At 42.4% G+C, this 27,891-nt stretch overlaps 2 protein-coding genes across 5 annotated transcripts in view; both read right to left on the bottom strand.

Moving 5' to 3' along the window:
- Positions 1–1,494, bottom strand: part of rhocb (ras homolog family member Cb) — a 44,044-nt gene extending 42,550 nt beyond the window's left edge. Inside the window, exon 1 of the mRNA XM_088920133.1 lies at positions 1,294–1,494. The gene's annotated coding sequence lies outside the window, so the exon portion shown is untranslated. The remainder of the gene's footprint in view (positions 1–1,293) is intronic.
- Positions 1,495–5,266: 3,772 nt separating this feature from the next.
- ppm1j (protein phosphatase, Mg2+/Mn2+ dependent, 1J) overlaps positions 5,267–27,891 on the bottom strand; it is a 33,503-nt gene continuing 10,878 nt past the window's right edge. Inside the window, exons 2-10 of one of the 4 annotated variants that reach the window (XM_088922260.1) lie at positions 22,431–22,554; positions 20,355–20,675; positions 19,262–19,374; positions 17,568–17,652; positions 15,617–15,735; positions 14,533–14,596; positions 12,764–12,871; positions 12,524–12,675; positions 5,267–9,015 (exon numbers count right to left, since the gene is read on the bottom strand). In XM_088922260.1, the coding sequence (XP_088778386.1) occupies positions 8,868–9,015; positions 12,524–12,675; positions 12,764–12,871; positions 14,533–14,596; positions 15,617–15,735; positions 17,568–17,652; positions 19,262–19,374; positions 20,355–20,675; positions 22,431–22,554 (1,234 nt within the window). In that variant the 3' untranslated portion in view covers positions 5,267–8,867. The remainder of the gene's footprint in view (positions 9,016–12,523; positions 12,676–12,763; positions 12,872–14,532; positions 14,597–15,616; positions 15,736–17,567; positions 17,653–19,261; positions 19,375–20,354; positions 20,676–22,430; positions 22,555–27,891) is intronic. The other 3 variants (XM_088922263.1, XM_088922264.1, XM_088922262.1) reach the window with 3 other exon arrangements.

Genomic DNA, 27,891 nt, shown 5'->3' with positions numbered 1-27,891 from the left:
GTTGTTTTAAAAGTAACCCGTTTGGATATGGACACCAAACCATCCCGTCAAGCCTTGGGGCCTGTAGTCCACAGCAAAGTCTCGCAGGGAAAAGGGTGTGGTGATTTTTAAACAAGGAATTCCCTTAGGACTGGGACCACTCGAGGTTGTTTTCATAAATAACCTGTTTTACATAGAAATCTGTAAGAACGGCCCCCGCCCTCACACGCACACTCCCAGATTTTGCCTGGGTTAACAAAGATCAACTCTGATAAAGTTTCAGATCAGACGGCTGCGCATTCCAAGAAGGGCACGGTGCAGACGGTAAAAGATAAAAAAATAAATAAAAACAGACGCACGCACTAATTAACGTCCCAGTAAAACATGTTATTTTTTGTAAAACCTGCGTTACTGTAAAAAAAATAACTTTTGGCACGTTATATACAACACAGAAGGTCGTTTAGTAGTTTGTTTTTTTTGCTTGCCTGCTATGCGACCCTGCAACTGCAAAATAAGTCAGCGAGGTATATTAATTGCAAGACGGAAATAGCTTTTTAGTAGGCTATAAATTACACCCCCTACACACACACAAGCCAACAGTGGCGTAAACTCGGTAACATTGTTACATTAAGTCGGGGACACTCACCCCTCCCAAATCACACTCCTAATACATCCAACTGCACAGTACCGCGATCAAATGGAAACAGTGGGACCCAAACCGTAATGACTAGTTCACCAGCCGGCTAATTATTAAATGTGTTACAAATAACACAGCACAGCAACAGCGTTAACCATCAAGAAACCGACGCGAAAACAGGCGAACTTCAGCCACTGAATAAACGTTTCACTACTTTTCGAATTGAGACGAAGGTCCAGTTTAGCCCGGCTGGCGCTCGTCTTACCCCACTCTGTGCAGACGGGCTCTGGTCGTTAACCCAGCGGTTAGTCTTGGGCTGTAGGACTACAATCCTCTGGGATTTAACACACCTCCGAGTAAGACTATCGATTTAATCACTTTTTAAAAACCACGGAAAACAAGTGTTTCCAGGGCACATAAGTCAGCCCTCCCCTAAAGGGTCATTTAAGTGAACCCTCAAAGCGAGCCCCCTTACAAAAAAATAAATAAATCTTTTGCTCGCTATGTCCCAAGTTCTTGCTTGGGGAAGTGCAATACAACATCTCCAACACAGCCACCACCTACCTACTTTTTTCCTCGAGCAAAGTAACAGCACTTCTTCCAAAAGGGGAAAAAAACACTGGTTCCCCCCCAAGTCTTTTCAGTACACGTCATTCGAAATGGGGGGACACTCTTACCTCTATTGGCTTTTGCGCTTCTTTTAATCCCTCTCTATCGCTTTCCCCCGTTTTCTGCTTCCGTCGCCCTCACCGCCGCAGTGAGCTCAAGTGAATATGAATTGTGATTTTTTTCCAAGCAACGAAACTGACTAAAACGCAAACGCCTCCCACAGATCCAGACGGACGGCTGCTCTAGGTGTTTTCTCTCCACTGTCTGTCGGGGAGGGAGGAAGCGCAGCCGTTGGAATAATTGAGATCTCCGCCCTTTTCCACGGTTAAAAATAATGACATCATTGGGACAGCAAGGATTGTGGGAGAAGAGAGCAGTGGGGAGGCTGCGGGTTGGGGGTGAAGTGGGTGTTTAGTGTGTTTTTTTAAAGCCGTGGCTGGTAGATGTTTTGCGATTGGCAAGGGGATTTGCACATCGAGGGCGAGTTACTGGCTTTGCATGATTGCTGGTGGCGCCCGGTGGACTCCGATATCCGAGAAAATGAAAGTTGCTGGGTTTTTGTTTTCCATTTTTGCTGTTGTGCAAGACCTCTTTATAGTAATTATAGCCGAAAGCAGTGTTTCCCAACCCTGGTAACGACGCACCTCTCCGTCTTCTGCTTTTCAGTCCAACTGGACCTTCCTGGTTCAGCGCGTGCTGCTCTTAAATTGAAGTTTGTATTTCTGAAAACGTTTCTATTCCGTTTCTATTCTTAATTAGCATAACAGAATAAAAATTAGCATGAAACCTGTCACATAATAATAATCTGTATATATATATATGTAAAGCGCCTTTATAAACCCAGAGACGTTGGCAGTTATCTTCTAACTCGGGATTATTGTTTGAATTTAACCTGTGGATCCATTCAGCACTAAGAACATGCAGTATGTTTGACAGTGTCATTCCCACCTATATCTGCACATTTGTAACCTATAAATGCCTTATAATGGCATCACAGTGTGCAGTGGTTAGCTACTTCACAACACTAAGGCCCCAGGTTCAATTCTTGGGGTACTATCTGTGTGGAGTTGGCATGTTCTCCTCAAATTCACATGAGTTTCCTCTGGGTCCTCTAGTTTCCTCCCACAGTCCAAAGACATACTGGTAGGTTAACTGGCTTCAGGGAAAACTGGCGCTGGTGTGAGTGTGTGTCTGTGTTTTAGTCCTGTGATGGACTGGTGTCCCGTCCAGGGTGTACCCTGACTAGCCCCGTTGTGTGGTGGGATAGGCATTGCCCCTCCCCCCCCCCAGTCCTGTATTGGATTAAGTGGTTAGAAAGTGGATGGATAACGGATAAGACTTGCTATAGGGAAATGGGATATTGATATCATTTTCTACTTAACTGTATTTTTTGTATTATAATATATACATTACATTTGAATATAGTTTTTACAGGACTCACATAAAGGAGATTTGCAAGAGTGCAGAAAACAGTTAAATATCAATGATTTTAGTTCAATTAAGATTTTAAAAATCATCATTGATTAAGAGCTCAGACAGAATGAAAACAGTGTCCCGGGGGTTCTCCAGGACTGGGAAACACGAGGCTAAAAAAATGTTTTCTTTTTCCGTTTAAGCATCTCCTACTAAATAACACTCTTTTTAGAGGATTTACTGGTGATTTTGAACATTTTGATTAAGGGGCAAATCTCGGGTGTTTTACAAATGATCTGAAAAAAAGTAATTTTGTCACTTTTTCTATGCAAATATTCATCAATATGAAAGAAAATGGCTTAAACTATTACACCCTTCTATTTTCTAACTACTTTTTTCCATTCAGGGTCATGGGGGAGCTAGAGCAGGGCTAATTTCCCCTGGAGCCAGTTAATCTCCAGTACAGTATGTCTTTGACTGGTGGAAGAAAACCAGAGCAGCTGGAGGAAACCTACTGTATGTGAACACAGGAGAACCTACAAACTCCACACAGATCACAGCCAGGGAATTGAACCCAGGGCCTCAGCCCTGTGGCACTGCAATGCTAACCACTGTGCTACCATGCCCACACTTTAACAATGGCATTCATGACCTATTTTGAAATTACATAACTCTATGGCTAACTGCCTTAGAATGCAAAAGCTGAATAAGAAAAGAAAGCCACAGTAAGAAGTAATCTCACCATGACCTCATTCTTCAGTTGATTTCTGCTGCCATGGAGTAGCTTGGATCTGCTTTCAAACTTACCAGATTTCAGAGAAGTAGTTTATGTTGTCTATAACGGAAGAGTGTTCGAATGACCCCAAGACCCTGTATTGGATAAGGTGGTTAGAAAATGGGTGGAGGGATTACAGTGATATTTTAGTCCAACGCTGTCTGAAAAAACTGAGCAATAGAGTTAGACTGTGAAAAATGAAGAAGGAAAATGCCTCCAGAATGGTAACACGCAGTTCTTCCATATCCCAACTGTTTTTTTCTTTTCCAACTTTCTTTAAATGTATTTGAAGAATCATTTTCACATATCTGAAAGTCTTAACAAAATGCCCTGATTGCGTATTTAACCTGTGACAAAAAATCTGTTATTTCCTATTTCTAATTCTCTCTTTCAAGCCTGTTCGAAAATGTACACTATATGGAACAAAGATAAAAATCACTCCGTGTTGTGGAAGGCAAAGCCTTAACAGTGTTATACAGTTATGAAGTCCCCCCCAAAAGTAACAGTCTTATTGGGTGTAGCAAAAATAATCTTATCCCGAGCCCATGCTGGCAAGCAACAGGCACAAGGCAAATGTATCCAGTTCGTCACAATCCACACCAACCTGGGAAGAACATACAAACTCCATGCAGATAGCACCTGAATTGAACCCAGGGCCACAGCTCAGTGAGGCAGTAATGCTAACCACTGCTCCACCATGCCACCCCCACATCATCATAATAATGTGGGCACACACTGACACCAGGACAAATTTTCCCAGAGGCTAATTAACCTACCAATATGCTTTTGGATTGTGGGATGAAACCCACACAAACATAGGTGAACAGACAAACTCCACACAGATAGCACCCCAGGTCTGGTATTGAACACAGGGTATTGAACCCAGTGGTGTGAGGCAGGAATGCTAACCACCATGCCACCCTAATTTGCAAAATAAAAATTCCAGGTACCTCTTTACACAAAGGGTTGTGGGAGTCTGGAACAAGCTGCCCTGCCACGTTATTGAAGCCTACACTCAGGTGTCTTTCAAGAAAAATATGGATGAGCCACTTGGGAAAAACTCTTCAACTATGGCTTTCATTACAAAAAACCAAACTGATGGCTTCACAGTGCCACCTAGGAGTGGCTACTCCAATGTACACCTCAAGGACTAATGATTCCAGACTCCCCAACAGTGTGTCCTCCTGATTCTATAGGCATCACACACAACTGGGGAAAGCGAGCATCACCAAATTCCCCATTTACAGAGCCTGGGAACAGCTTATAACACCACCAATATAACAAGCAGAACAAACTTCAGTAGTTGGGCAACAACATGATCTAACAACATGTCATGGCATCACCTGGGGGCCCTTGACCCTTTCTTACCTAGAATCTTGTTTCTCCTTTGTTTTTGCTCCAGCATTGCTCCTGTGGAATTTTCTGAAGCAGTGTTTGGTACTGTTTTGATTAATTGTGACACAGTAAAACAAAATCCGTGGAAAAAAATATAAAAGCATCTTCCTAATGACCAATTATTAGTCCTATAAGTGGAGTTATGGTTACATGAGATGAATAAGTATATGGAAAAGTAGGAGGATATAAGGGGTGGGTCAGGGCAGACTAGAGGGGTAGTGGGGACTGAGCAGGATGGATTGATGGGGTATTAATAAGTCAACAGAACTGAATGAAGTATAGACTGCTAAGGATAGACTAGCTGTGAATGGTCAGTAGGCTTTATTGATGTACTGTACATACCTAGACTTTTAAGAGAAACAACAATGTCATTCCTGCCTTGTAGAGACAGAAGATATGAAAACCCTTAAACTTTTTTTCAGTACTTCACTGCAAAGCTGAAAAATGTCCATTCAGTATTTTCAAAATGGTTAATTTATTATTAGGGATACAGGCTATTTTAACACCTTGGAACAGACCACTGCTACACAATGTGAAAATTAAATATCAAAGAACAATTTCAGAAACTTTACACTGTACAGTAACATACAAGACCACCACCCATAAACATGAGCAGTAAACTACAGTAGCAAAATATGCATGAAGTATTTTTTTTCAAGTGTAAAGTTCTGAAAGACAATAAAGCAATAAAGCCGTTCAAAAAAAGTTGAACGTAAAAAAAAATATCAAAATATCCTGCAGTAAAGGCTCAGCAAGAGACCAGAAACAAAACATTAAAATACACAGAAATGGCTTCCAAGTGAATGAGAGAGACTTCGGTTGTAAATGTTATTAACACTGAAAGTATGATTGTCAACAAATGTGTCATTTTTTCTTAGTCTCAAAGTTAATTTTTGCAGGAGTGAGAAAGCTATTGTAGAAAACTGATGAAGTGAAACCTAACAAATCGCCTTGCTATTTTGTACAAACTTCAAAGCCATGTCTCTGGCTTGGTGACCATCAGTGAGCAAACAAAGCTACCAGTACCATCAACCCCTTTGGAGTCATTCTGAAAACTCAGCTTCCCAGGCTTCCTAAAAGAGTACCATTGATGTTATTCAAGCAAAATATTCTACAGGAAAAAAAAGTCCAGAGGAAGAGGCCAGGTACACACGCAGACATACGCACAAGATGCGTCATTTTCCTTCTTTTTTTGACGCACATTAGACAGCTTCACACCCAAGTGTCAAGCTAGGAAATGCCACAAGCAAGGCATCCCAGTTGGCAGTCTTTATTCTAGTAAAAGATCATAGCAGTGTCGTATGGAGAATCAGAAACTGTGCCATCGACAGAGGAGGACGAGGAAGAAAATGTTTCATTCTTATTTGTTCACTGTGACAGGCCTCCCTAGATTTAGGTGACTCATGAGGCCTGAGCTCATAAAGACACAATGGACAGGAAAATATTGCGCAAAAGGAGTCTTATTTGCCAAATCATCTTCAAACACCAACAAGACCTGCTCCACTGAGAGGTCCTTAATATACCAAACAGTCTGAATTAACTCCATGTGAAAATGCAGGTCTTAGCCCTCCACCAATTAACAAATTAAATAAACAATGCGCCTCGTGCGAATCTATTAACACACAATAGGCCTCGAGTATGGCCTCGAGTTGTGGGTCAGCTGTAGCTTATGTCAAAACTAGGAGGCAGTGGCTTGACGAGAGACTCTAAGGAATGGGGAAGGGAGTGTGTTTGCCGTGAGACGAGAGTAAGCACCTCACAAGAGACATTCCAGGATGTCACATCACTAGCTTAGAGGTGTGGCTGGAACAAGTGAGAGGACACCTGACAGGGAGATGTCACTCTGAAGTTTCACTACAGCCTTCTTAAGAACACAGACATGTCAGGGCTCACAGATAACTGTTACTGTATATCACAAAATGACACCAGGGAAAGCAAAACAATGCAGTGTGCCACAGTGTGCCCGTGTGTCCCTGGCTTAACCCTGCTCTGATAGCTTTTTTTACTTTGTTAATTCAGCTGGGAAGATTTAGACACAAGTTCTTCCATCGCAAAGGAAAGATATTCAAAAATGTCACAATTCACAGTGGGTCTTCTCTGGACCTGTGGCACAAATGCTAGAAAAGAAAGATCTCCTTCTAAAAAGGTAGCATATGCTGTTCACAACTCATAATCAGAAAAATCAAATCAGAAGTACAGTTTGATCGAGAGAGTAAACAAATAAGGTTCTGTGAGGAATTGGCCATTGAGGGTTTTCTGGTTAAATCCTCTGCTCCTCCTGCGAATTAAAAACCATGAATTATTGATGGTTATTGAAGGTCCAAAGATCAGCACTCACTCTTTCTATTCTGTTTCTGTTTAACATGCCCTTTGAAAAAGCACAGAAAAAATGAATCAGACAACTGAATTCTATTCCTTACAAATGCAAGGTAACATAGTGAGTCGCCGCCCACATGAGCCCACAGAAAGAATGGTTAAAAAGACATTACAAGTGGCTCTCCCCTTCTCTGAGTACCATCAAGGTGAAGAGTCTCAAATATGATCGTTAGGTTTGATCTGAAGGCTTCTGAATGCACTGAGGACTCCACTCTTAAACACATTTGAAAATAACCTCTCAACTGCATTTGAAGACAACGGTGGATTTACACTCGACCGTCAGCTGGTAGAAATGTTTGCTATGAATGACTGCCAGTATAAAAACATTCTAGTGAGCTATAATGAGAAAGATGACTAGCAGCATTGTCAAGATAGTCAAAGGTGCCACCAAGATTTTTTAGGTATGTAGTGTAACCATTGTTTTAAGTACTTTCAGTTCGATCACCAACAGCTAAGTGGCAAATACAGTATCGCTTACATTTCTTCTTTTTCAGCTAAATTTGGAATTATCATGAAAATAGTGACAAATCTGCCATCACTACCTTGACCAGTACTGATCGTAAATGTTACCGGCTGTTAAAGTGTGACCCTGCTCTTAAACCTGTAAATTTCACCAACATTGAGAGGAAAGTACAGTTCTGGCATTCAACTGCAAAAAAGGGCAATCTGCTTGGCAGTGCCACACACACAGGGAACAGCAGTGTCCCAAATGGTTTTGAACACAATCATTTTGAAGTAACAGTGTTGTATGTTTAAGAACAGAACAACAGAAGCCCAGACTCTTGGGAAACCTTTGCTTCTTGGTTTAGATGTTTCTACTGGTATAAACATTATTGCTTTACAGTTGCTGCAGTTGCTACAGTTCCATTTAAGAACATGAAGTCCACCTCTTGATAATGTCTTTTGTATTGTCCACCCATTTCATTTCCTGATCAAAATTGCTCTTTGCAGTTCTCTCTTATGTCCTTCATGTCCTGTAACACCTGCAAATCTGCATTTCTGAAACAACCTCTATAGGCTGAAAATGAAACAGTGTTGCACAGGACTTTGTGCACAGTGCAATCATCCCATCCATAGAAATGTATTGTCCCCCTTACCACTTTCAACTTCAGAAGCAATTTCATCAGAATTTCATTGGAATTGTGCAGATATCCAGCAATGTGCAATTTCAGATAAGATATCATTTACAATACAATAATTAAAAACAACAGATTATGGTACAGAACACTATGCAGCAAGTTAGAGAATACAGTAACAAGACATTTGCCTGGTAATATCGACTACAACTGTAATGATTGTCTAACACAGTGGTGTGCATCTCCAGTCCTGTAGGGTCACAGTGTCTGTGGGTTTACTTTCCATCTCTGCTCTTATTGACCTAATTGTGCCCACTATCATCTTAACTCAGCCAGTTTAACACTTTTGAAAGGTCTTCATCTATTGATGATTTACAGAGACCTAGAAACTCAGGACTGGAGTTGTGCACCTGTGGTCTAACGCAATGAGGGGCTCAAATTTGGTTCTTATAAGAAGGCAAGAAAGGACTGGCCAGTATAGGCGCGCACACCTGAGACAACTATAGAAAATGGCTGTGGTCATCCCGTCATCAGTGACCATTAGGCTCTTTAATCATTTCTTTACTGATTGGTTATTAAAAGCGTTCGTCGGTGGGGTGGTGGAGCGTCATGTCTCGACGGCGTGTCCATTCAGAGGGATGACGAATACGGAGATGTCATCGCCTGAGCCTAGCTTGTCATTGGCCAGCCTCCAGCCTCTCTCTTTCAGCACGCCCCGCGACCTCATCACCAGGTCCTGCGCAGCCAGAGTGTACCTGGAGGGTGGGAAAAGGACAAGCAATGAGCATCTATCTGATGAGCAGGAATGTTGGGAATTGTGAGAGGGCAGCAGGTTCAGACAAGATGGTGGCTGTTGTCTGGACCGCGCTCCCCAGGAAGCTGTGGGGAATGAGCTGTCGCCCTCAGCCATCTGATCAGATTCTAGAAGACAAGTGGTCAATTGACCTTTTAAAAGGCAGGAAGCAAAGGCAGAAGGCAGCTCCATTCACCAGAGGGAGAAGGAAGCAACTGACAAAATGACTGTGTGACCAGGGAACTGTGGGTTTTGACATTTTGAAAGTTTATGAAGTCTCAAAGTTTAAAATCCAGCAACCAAATATGTTCCTCTGATTCATTCAGTTTCAACTGCACTTTCTTGCAGTTGAATGCGAGAACTGTACTTTCCTTTCAATGTTGGCGAACTTTACTGCACCTGCAGTGTCTTGACCATTTCATTCACTGGTGACAGATGCACCTGCGGGACCTTCAGGTCTGCTACAGCTTGGCTCTTGTCACGCCCAGTACACCTAGAGGGTGCTCTACTTTTCTCCTGTTCCTAGTTCCCTGTGATTATTCATGTCTCTCTGGTGTGTCTTGTTGTGTAGCCTATTTACTTCCTGCTTCTGCTCTGCTCCTCTCTCAGCATTGACGTTCGGATGTCCCGAGACCCGCCTAGCACCAGGTCGCCCCACGTCCGCTGCCTGAGGGCACTGGTTTCTATACGACTCCTGAACTGCTGAGCCTGGGCTAATCCCTCGTTCTGCCGCTACACATAGGGTCTTTTTCCGTTCTCCTGCCATTCCACGGTTTGTCCCTTCCGACATCCGTGACAGTTCTGTTGCTCGGTCACTTCCTTCTCCTTGTGGTAAATGGAGCACACAGAGGATCTGCTATCTGTCCCTCAGACAGCAGATCAACCAACACTTGGAAGCCTTTGCTTCTTGCTTCTTGTCAACAGCTCATTCCCCTCAGCTTTCTGGTGAATGTGGTAAAGACAAGAGACAGCTTCCTGTCTGAAAAGGGTGTCCTCACACGGTAAATACCAGAATTATATGACAATGTACAACATATTTCCACAAATAGCTTTTTCTCCTTCTTCCTACTTTTCAGTATGGAACTAACGTGTACTTCTTCCATTGTAGCTCAGACAATGATGCGGCTCTCCGTTCAATAGCATATATTGCAATACAGACAATACTCATGACCTTTTAAAATTAATCAACTGAAGTACACCTGATATTTCTTCTTAAGTAGTATACAGTAGCTTGCTCCTGATAAATTGTGTTTCCAGAGTGACCGACATATTTATATATACAGTATATTATATTTATATTTAACAAATTCACTTTTAGACAATTTCAGACAGTAAATCTAGCATGAAAGAGGAGCACGCTAAGTAACTTTTCTTTTCCCTGCCAGTGAGGTGAAAAAAATAATAATATTCACAAAAAATCACATATAGTAAAAGAACTTGTACAGAACGTACAGTATTCTTGTATATGCTGGCTGCCCTCTACTGGACATCAAGGGAAACGAAAGCAAATGTGAACATTTCTTGCGTCAGAAACCGATCAAAAGCTTTCGAAATTCCACAGAGCCCTCGCGTGTATCAGCTGGATGAATCAGACGTCTGGCGTAGGGCTGTGAAACGTATTATGCGTTCATACGAGGATGTTGTCGGTTAACAGCTCAAAAACAAACTGGAGGTATTAATTATGAGATAAAAGGATGCAATGATATTAATCCACCCATTCCTCTCACAGTTACATTGTAAAGACTGAGTAATGTAGTTATGCTGTCATGACACTTCCACATTTTATTTGCCAGACTGAGACCTGCTTTTTCCCTGTACATGAGAAAAGCACTCTGGTATAACAGCCAGACTGTGGCAACCCATAATGTGGCCCTGCCAATGCATTAGCGGTACATAAGCACAACAAGCACCTTAATTGGTACACTGATCCTGCTAATTATTATCTGAAGAACTAAGAAGCTGTCAGTTACAAAATGGAGTGTATGTATAGTCCAATGCAGACTAATTGTTAACAGTTCTTTATATTCTAGCATTAATGATCAGCTTTCTCCTGTTCGAGGCAATAATTGTTCTAGCATGACTCCATAGCAGCAGCAGAGCTTTTCAAAGATAAAAAGCTCTGCTGCCAGAAGGTAATCTGGTCTACCTTCAAATTACACCAAGACAACGGATGTCTTGTCCTCGGAGAAAAACACATTCATGCGTCCCATCTCTCTTTAGAGTTGGGCTTCCTATGTTTCTGAGAGCTTCTGCAAAATTGAAATGAATGAAGGTTTACAAACAAGAGCAGGCTGTTGTACCAGCCCTGCTTGTTTGCTTGTTAGCAGGTTATTGATCTCATTCTAACTGAGGTACTGCTTCAGTCTGACGGTTTTTTACAAATCTGTCTACTTCAATTAAAGCATCTGTGTTATGCATGATATATCTGTATTCCATTACTACTGAAGTGATACTAACATTGTATATAGTATAGTATATATATATAGGAACAAGTAAAGGTTTATTCCATGCTGAGAAAAGAAGAAAGAAAACACAACGTTTCGGCCGTGGAGCCTTCTTCAGTTGTCGGCTCCACAGCCGAAATGGCTTTATAACCTTTTCCAGACTGATAAGTCTCAATTACTCTGTTTCTCATTTGTTCCTGAATTTCTTTGGATCGCAGCATGATGTCTAGCTTTTGAGGATCTTTTGGTCTACTTCAATTTGTCAGGCAGGTCCTATTTAAGTGATTTCTTGATTGAGAACAGGTGTGGCAGTAATCAGGCCTTGGTGTGGCTAGAGAAATTGAACTCAGCTTTCCAAAGATGTGATAAACCACAGTTGATTTATGTTTTAACAGGGGGGGCAATCACTTTTTCACACAGGGCCATGTAGGTTTGGATTTTTTTTTTCCCTTAATAATAAAAACCTTCATTTAAAAACTGCATTTTGTGTTTACTTGTGTTATCTTTGTCTAATATTTCAATTTGTTTGATGATCTGAAACATTTCAGTGTGACAAACATGCAAAAAAAGAAGAAATCAGGAAGGGGGCAAACACTTTTTCACACCACTGTATATAGTATATCGTATTATATGTTTGTCTTAAAATTTCCACCAATTTTAGAGTTATCTTTTGCCTTTGCGATGCATTGCAGGGCAGACAGTCGCAAACACAGACACGAACACACTCACATCTAGGACCAATTTTACCAGAAGCATTTTAATCTACCAGCATGTTTGGGGACTGTGGGGTAACCGGAGCACCCAGAGGAAAACCAAAGTACACAGGAAGAACATACAAACTCCACACAGACAGCTCCCTAGGTCCAGGACTGAATTCAGGGCCCAGCACTCCATGTTAATCACAGCGCCATCACACTGTCCTCAACAGACAGTCCGCACAGATATATATCATCAGAATAAGCCTCTGGTGTGTGACATCAGTGGCGAGAATATACTAGAATGGGAGGTGTGAAGCTGTGCACTGACCTCATAGGATCGTTGGGCTTGTAGTGTGACAGCAAGGCTGTGACAGCGTCGGCCACCTCCCTGTTAGTGGTGACATCCCACAATCCATCGGTGCCCAGGACCATGACATCATTAGGACCGAACTCATGCTGCGTCATGTCAAACACCTTCACCTGAAGAGGGATGGGGGAAGTGACAAACCTGGAGAAAGACTGAAGCCTGCGCAGATGGAAACAATACCGGCAATAGTTCGTGCCTTACCTCCGGACAGCAGGACAGGAAGGGTTTGATATAGATGTTGGAGTTGTACACCTTCAGATCGTGGTCTCCTAACCCCCGCGTCACGCCGATGGTGGCCATCACCCGAGCCTGACAGACACAGGGAGGTGGCACTGGGGTTATAGCTTAGAGGTTTGTGTGCAAAAACAACAAAAGCTGCAAAAATCCCAAAATACAAAATGGGAGTGACTGCTAACACTCAGGATCTAACACTGCGGCAGCACGATGCTTCTTTGACAGGAATATATCATTTTTATCTAACCGAACATCACTGGAGTATTTTAATGCTTATGAAGCATTAAATGCTTAAGAAGCATGAGAACTAAACACCTAGAGCACCACGCACTATGTTACAAAGGCCAGTGGAAACTGCATTAGTGAAATAATTTTGAGATCTCCTTAAATTAACACCTGGGCAGCCAGCCTACAGCCCGGAAAAAACAGCTGGCCATTCCTGGCTTTGTCCAGCAAATGACCGTGCAGTGTCTTCCAATAACTTACATGGGTTCTCAGGTTTTAGTAACACATGTATAAACACAGGGACCCTGTAAAAACCTGAGAGATTGTGACTCTTTATAAGTAGAGTGTCCACCCCCGGGCATCGTTAATTTATTTCCTGTCTCTCTCCATTGAACGGTGAGGTCAGTGGCTGTCTCACTGCTGAAACAACTCATTATAATGACTAATGAGATTCTTAGGAAAAACAAGAATGGAGAGCCGCGTTCAGCCATGCGCTGTGATTTCAATAATGGTTCCTTATCTGACATACTTGCTTGTAAGCTGCAATCAGTATTCTTTTTTTTCCCATCTATCATAAAAATGCCTGTTTATCACAAAAGCTGCTGAAATCCTTCTGCTACCCAGTTTGAAACAGATGGATTTTACACTCTGTGCAGCATCTAAGTGAGAAAATCAGGAGATTCTGCGCAATGCAAATCACGTGTTTTAAACTGGTATGAATGGGGTAAAATGTGTATAATATTTAGGTTTACTTAAGCGAATCATCTTAAAATCTGTTAAAGGCCGGAGGAGGAACCCCCCTAACTATCAAAAGCAGAGCAACGTAATAACTACTAGCAGAAACATTCACTCAGGAAGCTGCTTTTTCTAAGAAAAGATTAGGAACTCCATTGGACTGCTAATTTTATTTCTGTAGCTCTCAGTCTAATTGACATTGATATCGTTTACTTATACATTTCTCAGTAAAAATTCTTCAGAGCTATAACCCCTCCCAAATCAGCACCACTGAACCCAGTTAGTATCAGAGGTAACCCAACAGCCATGCAAATTGGCAGTCATTTCTGTTGGCTGGCACTCTATCATGCAATTCACTGGGTAGGCATGACATGCCAAACATTTCTGTTTAAGCCATGCAAAACAATTTCTTAAAGCTGTTACCGGTGGCGGTGAGTGCCTCTTTGGCATCCATTGTACTAACAATAGTTACATAGACTATAAAGGAGATTAGAAAAATCTCTGATTAGGAGACCCACGCTAGGAATTCCACAATATGTCGCTGTGGCCGTAGCAAATCAAAGTGGTGGCCTCATGTTGCTACGGCAGCCACACTCAAGAGACGCAGCTCCAGATATCTAATCAGGAAGACAGAACCGAGGCATCATTCACTGCTGAGCAGGGACTGCAAATCTCCTCTCTAGCCAAAGGGAGGTCAAGTTGCATCTATCTGGTGCTTGCAAGGGAGTGTAAATCAAGGTGTTACTAACCCATTAAACTTTATAAAATCAAATTACTTTTTTGCCTTCTCCATATATCAGTGGGAACTTCAGGTCTTCCTCATGGATCGTCTTGTAAGCCCTGAAATGATGAAGGAATAAGAAAAAAAGGGGCATTGGAGGAGAGGACTGCCATTCGGCGTCTGCAGGCGAAGACATCTAAATAAAGCAGAAGTTCGCAACAGAACCAGTGTTTCAGTTGATCAGAGCTTTGTGCAAGTCCTAAATTGGAAGTGATTCTAACAGAACCCTTGACCTTCTGGAACCCTTTATGAAGCAACTCGGAGCTTGGGATGAATTAGACGTTAATCAAAAAAGCATGATGGCTACACTGCTTCCCCCTCATTTGTAAACTTTCTCTTGATTCTGTATTGATCTCAGCTATTGGATTCAACAACCTGTGCAGGTAAACTCTGGCAAGTGTTCATTGCTCTTATCGAATGAAATGTTTATCCCTTATCAGTTCTGATTTAGCTTTTACCACCATTCAGTTTTTCACCGGAATGGGGAGGGGTATGTGGAATGCCATTTAGCTTATTCCAAGACTCCATTTATAGTTCCATTTATAAACACACATGCATGTCTGCCTCAGTGGGGGACTCTGCCCTCTCTCTTTTGTCTGGCACTGGTGAGCTCTCAGAGTGTCAATAGGCGACTGGCACTGATAGCTAGGATTGGAGGAGGATGCATCCATGTCCTTCTCTCCCACTGGGCATGGGAGCTACTACACAACCTGCAATTCCAATTTGGGTTCGTATAGAGTGGGAAATGATCAGCAATTCTGATCTCCCGGATACCAACCTCCAAGAGGCCAGGAAAGTAAACACCCGCTTCACAGTTTCTTCAGAAAATCTTATGCTTTCCCTTTTAAAAGTTTGTAAGCGTGCTCAATACTTCCCATAGTATATAATGTGATTTTACTCCGCTTTACAACACTTCACTCTGCTCATGCCACTGTAATTCAGTTTAAGTCACCATCACAAGCCTGGTCTTTTTAGCTTGTTTAGACAGTGGTACTGTCTGTACTCTGCTGTATGGGGAAGTTTGCATCACACTTCCCAGACCCATCTGGGGATTTCTGGATGGGAATGGGGAGGATTACCAGCCAGTCATAGTGTGGTCCCTGAAAAGCATCTTCTTTCCTAGTTCCTTGTGCTGCATCCTGCGAGGGAATTCAACATGGGTGAATTCATTCCCCAGGAGCTCTGGTTTCAGGAAACCCTAAAGAAAGAGAGAAAGAAAATGCTTATTGCCGGTTAAAAAAAACACAGGTTGGAGAGTTGTTTTAGAGTGTTGAAAAGGAGACTGTGGAAAGAGCAATGGATTTCTACAAATTACTGTACATTGCCATACAGTGCCTGCAAGGCACACAAGCTGCAGAAAGAATGAAACAGGACAGGATGTTCCCAAAAAAACAGTATAACCGCAAGGACAACAGAAATGACTCAGTACACTTAACAGGAGCCATGGTAACACCTAACTGTCTTATAAACGTTGAGGCGGCAGTCTGAAATCAGCTTATTTAATGCTGATTTTCATTTCCTTTTTATGTAAGGATGTTCCAGAAAAAAAAATTAGAAACAGAAATGAAAAGCCCGCCACAGAAAATTTGTAGCCCATTATATTTTTTCTCAGAAAAAATGGTTAGCATTTCTTTCTACTCCACTATGTCTTAAAGTATGAGATGTTGATTGAAATACTTTGATTCCTACACCTGTGATGGGCTGCTTTGAAGACTTGTGTTCTTCCCTGTTCTAAGCAGTGCTCAAGTGTCGTAATCAAGCCTCAGGGCCGTTTGTTAGCCTCATCTTGTCTGTTGTGAGGTAACAGCCTCGCCCATAGCATTGCCCGGGTCTCCACTGAGCCATGTCAATGTCAGATCTGGAAGGACACTGGCGCAGGATGGTCCTAGCTTGTTTGCTTTTTAAAAAAATGATTTGAGAAATTTGGGGAAACCTTGTGGCAGTGCCAGCCTAGCATCATGGAAACCTGGTATCAGCTGCTAGACATTTTGCAATTATTATATTATTGCTATGATTATTGGTCCAATTATAATTAATTATAAGTCCAGATAAATCTTGTGAAAGTCCCTACTGACTGGTTTCCAGCCCTTGTCTATTGTGGGTCTACAGGTGTTTTCCTTTAGTGGCTAAAAAGCATTTTATTTACTATTTTATATCACAATACTATATAAACTGATTTACTATTACTTGCTAAGGCCAGATTCGTTAATATTTCAGGTTATTAATGAAGCACCTGACCGATTCAACACATAATACTATCACCTAGAACTACCAGCAGAGCAATACAGAATAATCAAAAATCATAAATAATCCAGCATATAATATGCACCTTTAAGAGCAGCTGTCGCAGCTTTATGAACTTTCACCCATCAAATCCCTAGAATTTATTTTTAGGATGTTCTCTTACGTCTGTTGCAAGACACGTGTCACTGCCCACCACTGCAGGGAGCTCAGCTGCAGGCTGTCCTACAGCACTGCAGCCAGGGAGAGAGGCTCTTTCCTGCAGGCATCCCCTGGGCACAGGCCTGCTCTGTATGAAGCTGACTGAAGAGTCAGAGAGAGGTGGAATTCACCTGGCCAGGAAACTGCAGGTCAATGCTAATCTACAACGCTACCTTGAAATAGAAGTGAGACTTTCTGCTCTCATGGGTTTTTTCATATTTCTAACTCTATTTTTGCAAGACGCATAAATATGATACATTTTTCCGAGTTTCTGACACTATCTCCATATCACTAATTTTCACAGGTGGCCATTTATTTTTTCTGAAATGAACCCTCCTGCCAACAAACACCCCTCCTTCTTCAGTCTCCAGCTTGAAACTGAAATCTGTACCACAATGAGGCTTTCACTCCAAGACCTTAAACTGAAAGTCCTGTGGAGGCATGTCTGTTTGCATCTTACTGTATATAATCAAACCAGCATGGAATGTAGAGCTTTCAGTCCACTGCTGAGCTCATATACAGTATGGAAGTCATTGAAAGTTTCTTCGGGAGTGTGTCTGCACGACCCTTAAGCAAGTGCTGTCTTACAAGATACTGCAGCCGCTGTCGTTCAGTCTCAGGGGTGAACTCGTTGGACATGGGGATGACCTCATCGTTGTGGATTATTATGGCTCTGGGGGGACAGACAGAGGGACAGCATGAGGAACAGGCAGGCTTGTTTTGTGTGAGAAGTTAACAAAATGGGCAACACCGCGAAACAATGTTAATTACAGAGTGGCAAAACTGGAATGGGTGCTCTTTCAGCCACGCTGACACCTAAAATCATTGGACAGTTATTAGACAATATATGGAATGAGATGATAGCAGAGCCCTGTGTTTCCAGAGAACTATTTAAAACTACATACAGTAAATATGCCCAAACTGCCACGGTCAACCTCCCTCGCCTAGAGGGCGCTCCACTACTCCCATCATTTGTTCTCTGTGATTGCTGGTATGTTCTCCAGGTGTGCCTTGTTTTGCCTCCCTCTATTTTATCCCAGCGCCTCCAGTGCTCAGGACTCAGCATTAGGGTATGGATGTCGCGAGGCCCGCCTACTACCAGGCTGCTGGATGCCTGAGGGCATAGGCCTCATCCCCGACATCGCCTGACCTTCTGAGCCCAGGGCCTGGAGGACTTCGCCCCGTTATCCTTGGATATGTATGTTCCTGTTTTCCCCTTCCCGGGGATTTTCACCTTGTGTCGTCTCAGGATGGATCTCACGGTATCCAACTCATGGGCTGTGCCCTGACCCTCTTTCGGACCTGTTTGGATTTGGATACCTGTCTTTGTTCCCCTGTTCACCGGTTCACGAACTGTCACTGTTATTTTGATGCCTGTGTGTTTTCCCCGAACTAAATCTCCTGTTTCCTCCAGCTCTTACCACTTTGCATAGGGTCTAACGCAACACCCGAGATGGACCGCGGAGCCAATCCGTAACACAAACCACGGCACCTATTTTTTTCAAATACCTTTCAAATTGAGAAATGGATACAGACTCTAAATTTCTGTATATAGTAGCACTCTTGATATTCTCATTAGAGAATGCACACAAAATAAGACTGCAGTCATCATTATGGGGCCTGTAGTGGAGTGATGTCCAGTGTGTGACCAATAATAATAATAATAAGCTTTTCTGGACACTCCACTCAAAGTGCTTTACAGGTAATGGGGACTCACCTTCAATGTGAAGCACTCACCAGGATGATGCAACGGCAGCCAATGTGTGCCAGTAAGCTCACCACATACAGTATCAGCTAAGATGGGGATTATTAGGAGGCCATGACTGGCAAAGGCCAGGGGGAAATTTGGCCACTGGGCTAACACCTCTACTGGATTAATGTCCAGTCATGGCGTGATTTACAGTTACTGTATGTCCAGTAATGGAGTAATGTTCATTTATGACTAGTAATGGAAACTAATGTCCAGTAATGGAGTAATGGAGAGTAATATCCAGTAAGGAAGTAAAGTCCTGTAATGACCAGTATGCCGTGATGTCCAGTAATGCTGTACTGGTCAGTAATGGAGCAGTGAAGTCCTGTACTATGACTGCTTTACTTCACAAAGGCCACTGACAGGCAAAGCAGGGTCCAGGGGGAGTACCTTGTCTTCGCTCCTCGAATTCTACATTCCCAAAAATGGTTTATCACATTTCTAAAGAGAGAAGTTGGCAGCTAAGACAAACTGCAATCACTGGGTGACAGAATTTCTAAGGGACTGTGTTTGCGTGTGCAGTCTTCCATACCTGCTGTCTCCTGCATTGGCGACGTAGAGCTTCCCCATTAAGTGGATCACGACAAGCGCACAGCAGCCCCCTGAGATGCTGAACGACGCTTTTTCCTTTGCGATTTGCTCATCCTGCACAGGGAAGAGAACCCCGGAAGTGATTGGACGGTCAGAACTTTATATCCCAGGTCCTAGCACAGCTGGAGAGAGGTCTTGTTCTCATCTGTCCACATTCCAATGAATTGTGAACCAAATGCCTGAGTCGCTCCATTTTTACACACTCAGCACCGTTGATGATATTCTCACTTGAGGTTCAGTTTGATTGTCTAAATCGTGCGAAAGGATATTCTGTGATATACAGTAGATCCTTGGTAAAAGGTTAGTGACTCCTCAGTGTGAAAAAACAATCATAGTAAAACACAGGAAAATTATGGTTAAAACAAAACACAGTGCGGACTAGGTGTCGCCTCAATGCACAACCAGCCCTGCTAAATTTCATATGGCAAGTCTGTATACTGAGGTGTTGAATAATCAATGCAATAGCACCGCTCCACTCCAGACACTGGGGCGAGTTTGCTTTTCCAAACTTTAAAGTCCCTCTGGGTGGGAAAAAAAATTCACGAGATCCCTTCCAAATTCACTTTTCAATTCCTTTGCGGATTTGACTAACAGGCACATTAAATCTGTACCGTATTTATCGTCTGACCGCGTTAATGTGCTGCACTTATTTCTTGTCTGCATTTGCAGCTGAAAGACAGCAGCGGCAGGGAAGAATGAAGCACACAGCCCCTACGCCACCAGGATCGAAGTGTGTCATCTCTCGAAACCATATTTTTCCAGTTCATGTCAGCTTCCTTTGGTAGCCTCCTTCTCTTCTCTTACAGCAAATCTGCACAGCTTTCTACTGCTCTTATACTTGTAATGGGCTTTCACACTGCTTTTGCAGTGAGGTTTACAGTCTGGATTATTCTTTGCTAAGATTGTGCCATGAGACTCTACCCCCATTTTGCTACAGTACATTCGACTACACATTTTAACAGTGAACCCCATGGCTTAAATTTATTGCAGGGCTGCAAAATGGCCTCTGCCTTTTCCTGTGGTGATGTCGTTACCATCTGTCTGAAGGCGGTTTCAATCGTCCCCATGATCAGACTCTCCAGGCTAACCGCCTTCTCCAGGTGGAACCGGGCGGTGGGGTCACTCGGGGTCTCGGGGTCCTCCTCTTGCGACGCCACGGTCTTCAGCTCTGGTTGTAGGGGGCTGCCGTTCTTTCCCAGGCAGATAGGGGGCGCTGTGTCGGGGTTCTCCAAGAGGTGAAGGATGTCCGTCAGCTGGTCCTTGATCACGTGGTGAAGGAACTTGGAAGCCATGATGGCGGCTCCGGAGCCGGCGTGCCCATCATACAGCGCCCAGAAATGCAGTGGGATGCCCTTCTTAAAACACAAGCAGGGCAGCAACCACAATGGTCAGAAATGTGCTCGGCTGACATGGGCTGCCAACAGAAACAAAATCTAGCAACTCTTCTGGCCAGGGAATGTTTAATGATGAACCTCTTCTAGGGTCAAAAATGACAGAATGAGATTCTCTCAACTACAAGCCACCAAATTATCAAGACATTTCGAATGTCTCCTCTCTTTTTTGTGGGTGTTGTAAAGCACACTAATAGGGTGATTTTATTACATCAGTTGAATTAAAACATTACAAACTTTAAATATAAAATGTTCAATTTAGTTATTTTAAAAATTAAAATCTTAAAACATTAAAATTGTAAATACTATGAGTCTCCTTATTGTTTCCAGTCATTTTGATGTCTATTAAAGTACGAACAAGCTGAATTCCAGCTCTGGTATTGTCGAGATTTCACATCCTATGCAACTACGTTATTTACCACCAGAGGGCGCTTTGAGACAGAGACTGCCTGCTGTTCAGAAGGCACTTCATAAAAAAAGAGCGGCTGAATGAGAAAGTGCAATCATTTCATCTTTGATTACAAATCACGGAGAGCATGCAGGGAAGATGTTGTGGGTGTGATTGTCTTTTGCAAGGTTTCTCCAGTGTCATATATATTTTAAAAGCACCAGCGAACAAAGACGTGAATATTTTAGAATTATGGAACATGTACCTTTAAGGTTAAAAAAAAACCTTAAAACCTCTTTTTCCAGAGGAATTAGGCAGTAAAGGATGATGCATGTAAATTGATCTCGGAGGGGGGTACTGTGGGCGTGTGCATGATGAGAGGGAGATGGGGATTGAAAATTGTTTGCCTTCTGCCACAGTTCCGATTAGAGCATCAAAGCTGCATCATTTTCCCTTGCGCTGTGCCCAGCACAGCCTAATGTGGAAGCCAAAATACAGAATCAGAGCAGTAATGTGAGTAAACACAGCCTTCACAACGAGCACAAGCTTGAAGGACAACCAGGAGACCACAGCCATTATTACATGTCATGCGGAGAACATGTTCTCAAGTGAAACCGATGCCACATAAATGGGACTTGGCAACATATTGTATCTGCCGCAGTAAAAAGCTCAAGAAATGCAGAAAAATTAAAATTTTCCTTGGGAGCCCTGCTATCCTTCACATGACACATGATAAAGAGAGCACAGAATAAAGTAAAGCACAGTGGGATCTTGTTCAGGGTGTGGTAAAGAACAGGGAGATGTAATAAGGCCTGTTAGAAACCATAGAAGAACAAAAGCACAGGTACAGTATGGTGTAAACATGGGAAATTCATGCCAAAAATGCACTCCCATTGGGAATGAAAGGCTTACTAACAACGGATACTGGCTTATTTTTTCAGTTTTCCATTACAGAATTTAATGTTTGTTTTATATTAATGATGTGTATCACAGTCATTTGCACAGATTCCATTTAATACAATAAGTTATACCCATCAACTGTTCCAGTAACTGATTGAACCACAACAACAGACGACCAACGAAAATCTGTGTGTCAGGTGTGATGCATTAGTTAATGGAAGATGAAAAGGAAATGAAAGATAAATGAATGAAAACTTATCAAGCATACAATATGCTTGTCAATTTCAAAATTTGAGGTTCAGAAATGTCCACTGTATTATTATGGTACTATTAATGTCTAGTTTGGGAAAACTATAGAAGCCCTTCATCTTCAGAGTGTGCCAGGATTCTGAGGTTCTGAGATGAAGCCCATATCCCCCAGCCCCTCTCACCACCTGCTGAGCCTCCTCCTCCACTGAAGAGGAGCTTGGCTGCTTGGCATTGCTCCTCCTCAGAAACAGCACTTCACAACAGGCCTGGTCCTCATTCAAAAGGCTCTTCCCAGCATTGACCACTCTGCAAAAACACACAAAAAAAGAGTAAGGCCAGAGTTAGATCAGCACAGTCCTGAAGGCATTCTGGACCCTCCACAACTCTACCAGTTTTACACAAAGAGTTGTGGGAGTATGGAACAAGCTACCCAGCCATGCTGTTGATGCTGACACCCTGATGTCTTTGAAGAAACTGCTGTATGAGATCCTCATATCAGTTAGCTACCAACTTCCAAACAAGACAAATGGGCTGAGTGACCTTTTTAGTTCTTAATTAAATCTTTGTGGTGACAATCATTTGATAACCTTTGGCTTAAACTTTTTAGATAAAGTTCGATTTTTCCAGCCATTTGTGTTTAGCATCAACTTATTATAGGAAATCGCATGCCAATGAGAGGTGTCTGGCTATGGAAATGAGGCACACAGTGTGAACAGACCTAGCTGCGCTTCAATAAATACCCAATGGAGTCAAAAATAAACCACTTTCATTACTGTTAGGGATATACTCGTGCCTCATGCAAGGCATTGTGGGTAGGCCTGAGGATAGACTCCTTCACATCTTCAATAAACACAATCTGACTCATTAACACTTTTGGGGAAAGATATTTTTTTCAAAATATGTTCTATTACACTTGTGTTAGAGATTATTTTTAACTAAGAAGTTGTTCTTAAGAGATAATGTACAACTTCACATAGCATCTATACATACACTACATATATCACTGTAAGTGGTGATTTTTTAAATTATTTACCTTCAACGTCTCGTCAATTCTAAAATGAAATCCTTTACAAAAGTAATTTTTCACTAACATATCACTTCTTAGAAGTATCTTTCTCAAACACATCTTGTAGGAAGCTACTGTATATGACAAATTATTTCTGTATTTTTTAGCAAGAAAAAATAATATAGTTTAATCATTATTACGCCGAGATCCTGTCGTCAGGACGAAGAGATTTTTTAATCATTATCGATACTTCATGTTGTTCTCAGCGACGCAGCCCTGCAGCCATTTTAAGCTCAATTTAGTCACCAGGCAGGAAAAAGCCACTGCTCCCCAAATCTGGATTATGAAAGGCCATCTAATCAGATAAAAGCAAGAGCTTGCGCCAAACAGCATGGGGATGCATTAGTGCTAATGACATGGAAGAATATAAATAAGTCATCTGCAAAACTGGCATAACAGGAATCAGTTGTGTAGCTGTGAGGCTTGGTGTGAAGCCTTCTAGGGGTACAGGGTAATCATGGTAGCTTGTATGTCCCTTTTTTTGGCAGGTGAATCAATTTTCTAAAACCTTAAGTCACACTTCAGTAAAACCAGGAAAACTGAAAGTACAGAGCCCTTCCATATTAAAATGAGCACCCCAACAGGAAGAGGAGCTGGCCAGTTTGTCGGCCGCACACACGGTACTAACATCAGCAGTTAATTCAAGCCTCTGAGCCAGACTCACAAGGCCAAGCTACCTGGTGTTAGAGCACGCTTGCAGCTGACTCCGAGACTCACTACAGCCACAGTTTTTAAAGGTCACATAGGGCATTTGACCCAATGGATTGTGGGCAATTGCCTTCAGATCCATTTCCTTGTGCATTATTACATCCCCTTATCTTATCTCCAGAAATATTGACCTTGTGCTTGCAATTTCAAATTCTGCAGATGCCTTTAATAATAATAATAATAATAATAAGAAGAAGAATTCCTTACACTAACACTGTGTTTTTTAATATTGTTGCAATTACAATAATAATTCCTTACACATATATAGCGCTCTTCTGGACACTCCACTCAAAGTACTCTACAGATAAAGGGGACTCCCCTCCACCACCTCCAATGTGCAGCCCCACTTGGATGATGCAACTCTCACCACACACCAGCTATCAGTGGGGAGGAGAACAGAGTGATGAAGCCAGTTCAGAGATGTTGATTATAAGGAGGCCATGATTGGTAAGGGCCAATGGGAAATTTGGCCAGGACACAGGGATTACACGCCTACTCTTTTAGGGAAATGCCCTGGGATTTTTAATGACCACAGAGAGTCAGGACCTCGGTTTAACATCTCATTTGAAGGACATGTCCCTGTCATTATACTGGGGCCTTCGGACGAACACTAATTGCAGGTTGAGTGTCCCCTACTAGCCCCTATAATACCTCTTCCAGCAGGAACCTTAGTTTTTCCCAGAAGGTCTTCCATCCAGGTACTGACCAAGCTCACACCTGCTGAGCTTCAGTGGGCTGCCAGTTGTGCAGTTGCACGGTGATATGGCTGCTGACTTTTGTGCCGGGATCAAATCTAGCTTCCCCTATGCTCTGGTTTCTCTTCTCTTAGGAAGGACTTCTGAAATTAGACATTCTTGAGGACGGAGCAGGCTTTCAAAAGGTTCAAAAACAACAGTGCACACTTCACTGCCATGACTCAGCAGAGTCACACAGTGCCATACAAAGGCATCTACATATTAAAAGGTCCTTCAATGCTGTGACCCATGTTGCAAAAGTGACGCAGGATCTAAAGACAGTTCCGGAAACCAACTCATGACATAGGAAAGAATTAAATGGCTGGGTCGATTCTGAAATGTGTTTGATGTGTTCGTGAAATAGCACTTTACATGTGCGCTTGTTCTGCTTTAATATTGCACCACTTCATCCAGAAATATTAAAACACAGTACAGCATAGTAAGGAAACATGTGAGGAAGTACAGTGCAAATCTTAAGAAACAAAGGCAAAGTGAAATAAATGCAGCTGAATCATGACAAAGGCCTGGGAAAACTGCAAAAAGGCACTTTTATTGCAGTAAGCCGTTCCAAACCGAGTGAAGCTGGTTTGCAGTTGCGACACTCTCGTTTCCCAGAAGGCCTACGTTTGGTCCTGTTCCACGCCACGTGACAGAAAGTAATGTTCCACCAAACAGGAATCCGTCATGAGGGGATTCCCACTCGTGCTGGCGCTGGGGCGCGTTCCCTGCTTCCTCTTCTCCAGGCTCAAGATGGTACTCTGTTCCTTGTCTTCAGCACCAGGCTGACAGCCGCAGCGAGGGCAGGTCGTCCTGGAGACAGCTCTGCTGTCAGTACGGGTCTGAAACTCACGGGAGTAGCCTCATAACCAATTCAGCTCCTACAGCTGGGCTTTGACATTCTGATGTTTAAAGGCTATATTGGAGCAAAACGCCAGTAAAAAAAATACAGGAAGGCAGTAAGTAGACACATCCCCAAGACATTTCATCTGTTCTGTTAAAAAACCTGACTTCTCAAGGTGAGCTCTCTGAGTTGATATTTTATCTTGACAAGATAAGAGCTGCTACCGTCTATGTGTAGCGAAGCTCTAATAATTCCTAAGCGGACATACGCAAAGCATGTTGCACACAACCACAAACTGATCATTTTCATGATTTCATCCACTCTTTTTCTATTTCATTTTTGTGTGTGTCATGGGAGTTGCTATTCCTTTGGTTGAATTCACCACTACTATTTCTGAGTGCAATAGAACTGCAACCAAAGCCTATCCTGATTTTGACAGAGGAGTATACTGGAGAAATATTAAATGTTACATCGACTTCAATGGTTCAGATGTACAGTACAGGGGTTGCAATTGACATTTTGGCTGTGCTGAGGTGACAGCCATTGACTTTCAATTGCACAAGCTTAGCAGCTCTCCTAAATAGTCGCAAACAAACAGCCCTTCCTGTTTTTTGAGGCCTCAGATTTCCTGCCACAGAGTATTTTGTAAGCTGTGAGCCCCGAGCAAGCTCACTTATCAAGAGAGGCCTGTGAGCTACCACTAAAATAGCTTAACAACCACCTACACTAATTGTTCCTGACATATGCCTTCCGACCTGCCTTTAAACACTACTGTCTCCTAAACACATAAGCCTAGATAAATACACACTGCACATTGGAATATTGTCAAAAATATATGCTTGACAAAACCACTTGCTTATCAGACCAGCATTTTGAATCATCATGTTCTCACATGAAATTAGCTGTACAGAGACCTCATAGAAACCAGTTATTCCCTTAAAAATGTGAAAAACGCTTTGTTTTTCCAGACTACCGCAGCCATGCTGACTCAACACACTGAAACAGTCGTCACAGTGCCATCGTATCATCAGCACTCCTCAACTGTAGTGCTTTGTTTATTTTTTTAATACCAGGTTATTTTAGATTTGGATTGGCTTTCAGGGCGTTTAATTTGGGCCACCACAAACAGAAGAAAGGCCATGATGTTCTTAGAAATAGTTGAAAGAAGAGCAGTGAAAAAAAATCCCGGTCTGGGGATCGTCTTATATGAACAGAGCTAAATCTCTTCAGTCTAGACGAGTGGGTCTTAACTTGGGGTACACAAACCTGGGGGTGCGAGATGCCCTTTCTGGGGGTGTGAGACAGGCCAGATTGTTTTAGAATGTAAATCAGCAGAAACACAAGTACAACTTGTTTTATCAAACCTATATATTTTAAAGTAAACTTAAAAAAGTGGAAATGTATTACTTTTACTGTGAAGTTCTATCCTTTTCATTCTACAATTATGATATATCTTAGATTCAAAGAACTGACCTTCTTCAAAGATTTTGGATAAGGGGTACAAGAACATATTTTGAGAATTTAAAGGGTGCAGGCTGCAGTAATGATTAAGAACCACTGGTCCAGACAAAAAAATGAGAAAATTTACAGAAGTCCTAAGGCTTACAGACAGGGTTATCCTCCATGATATTTCACTAGTGAAACAGGAATATGGGGTCACAATCAGAAGCTAAAAGGGTAATTTAGGATGTGAGAGACAGAAATTCGTCTTTACACCAAGAGAGGTGGAGGTCTAGAACAGGCTTCCCAGCCAAGTAGTCATGTCCCAAACTCCCAAAGCCTTCAAGAAATGGCTAGATAAAACACGTGGAGAACACGGAAACCTGCAAATCCACTACAGGCCTTAGCCATTGGAACAAAAAGGTACAGCAGAGGCTGAGAGGCAAAAAGTGCATCTACTTTCCCCTAGATGATCCCTTTACCAGATTTGGCAAGAAAAAGGAGGAGTGGAGGAGTGGGTTTTGTCTAGACACCTAAGGCAATCTGTGTGTTGATGAGCATTTTGTGGATGTTTTTTGGAGAAAGCTTTTTTCTGAGGCTATCCTTCCAGCACCATTGCCTAAATCCTAACATGCCTCAGAAGGCTTCTCACTTTCAGCACCCTACAGCGGAATATTTCTCCAGAGAATCCAGTCATGTGATCCATTCCTATGAATGGAAATGAATACAGAAATATCGCCCACAGAGTTCTCTACTGTCTAAGGTGATGCAATGCCCTCTTTGTATTTAAGGCTCTCAGAAGGCCTTATTAATTGTCGATGCTGGCATTGAAAAGGCAGGAACAGCAAAAAATT

The sequence above is a fragment of the Atractosteus spatula genome, chromosome 7 (genome assembly GCF_055471065.1).
Source record: "Atractosteus spatula isolate fAtrSpa1 chromosome 7, fAtrSpa1.hap1, whole genome shotgun sequence".
In the NCBI taxonomy this organism is placed as follows: domain Eukaryota; kingdom Metazoa; phylum Chordata; class Actinopteri; order Semionotiformes; family Lepisosteidae; genus Atractosteus; species Atractosteus spatula.
The sequence above is the reverse complement of the archived record's forward strand: the minus strand, read 5'-3'. Positions and strand labels throughout refer to the sequence as shown.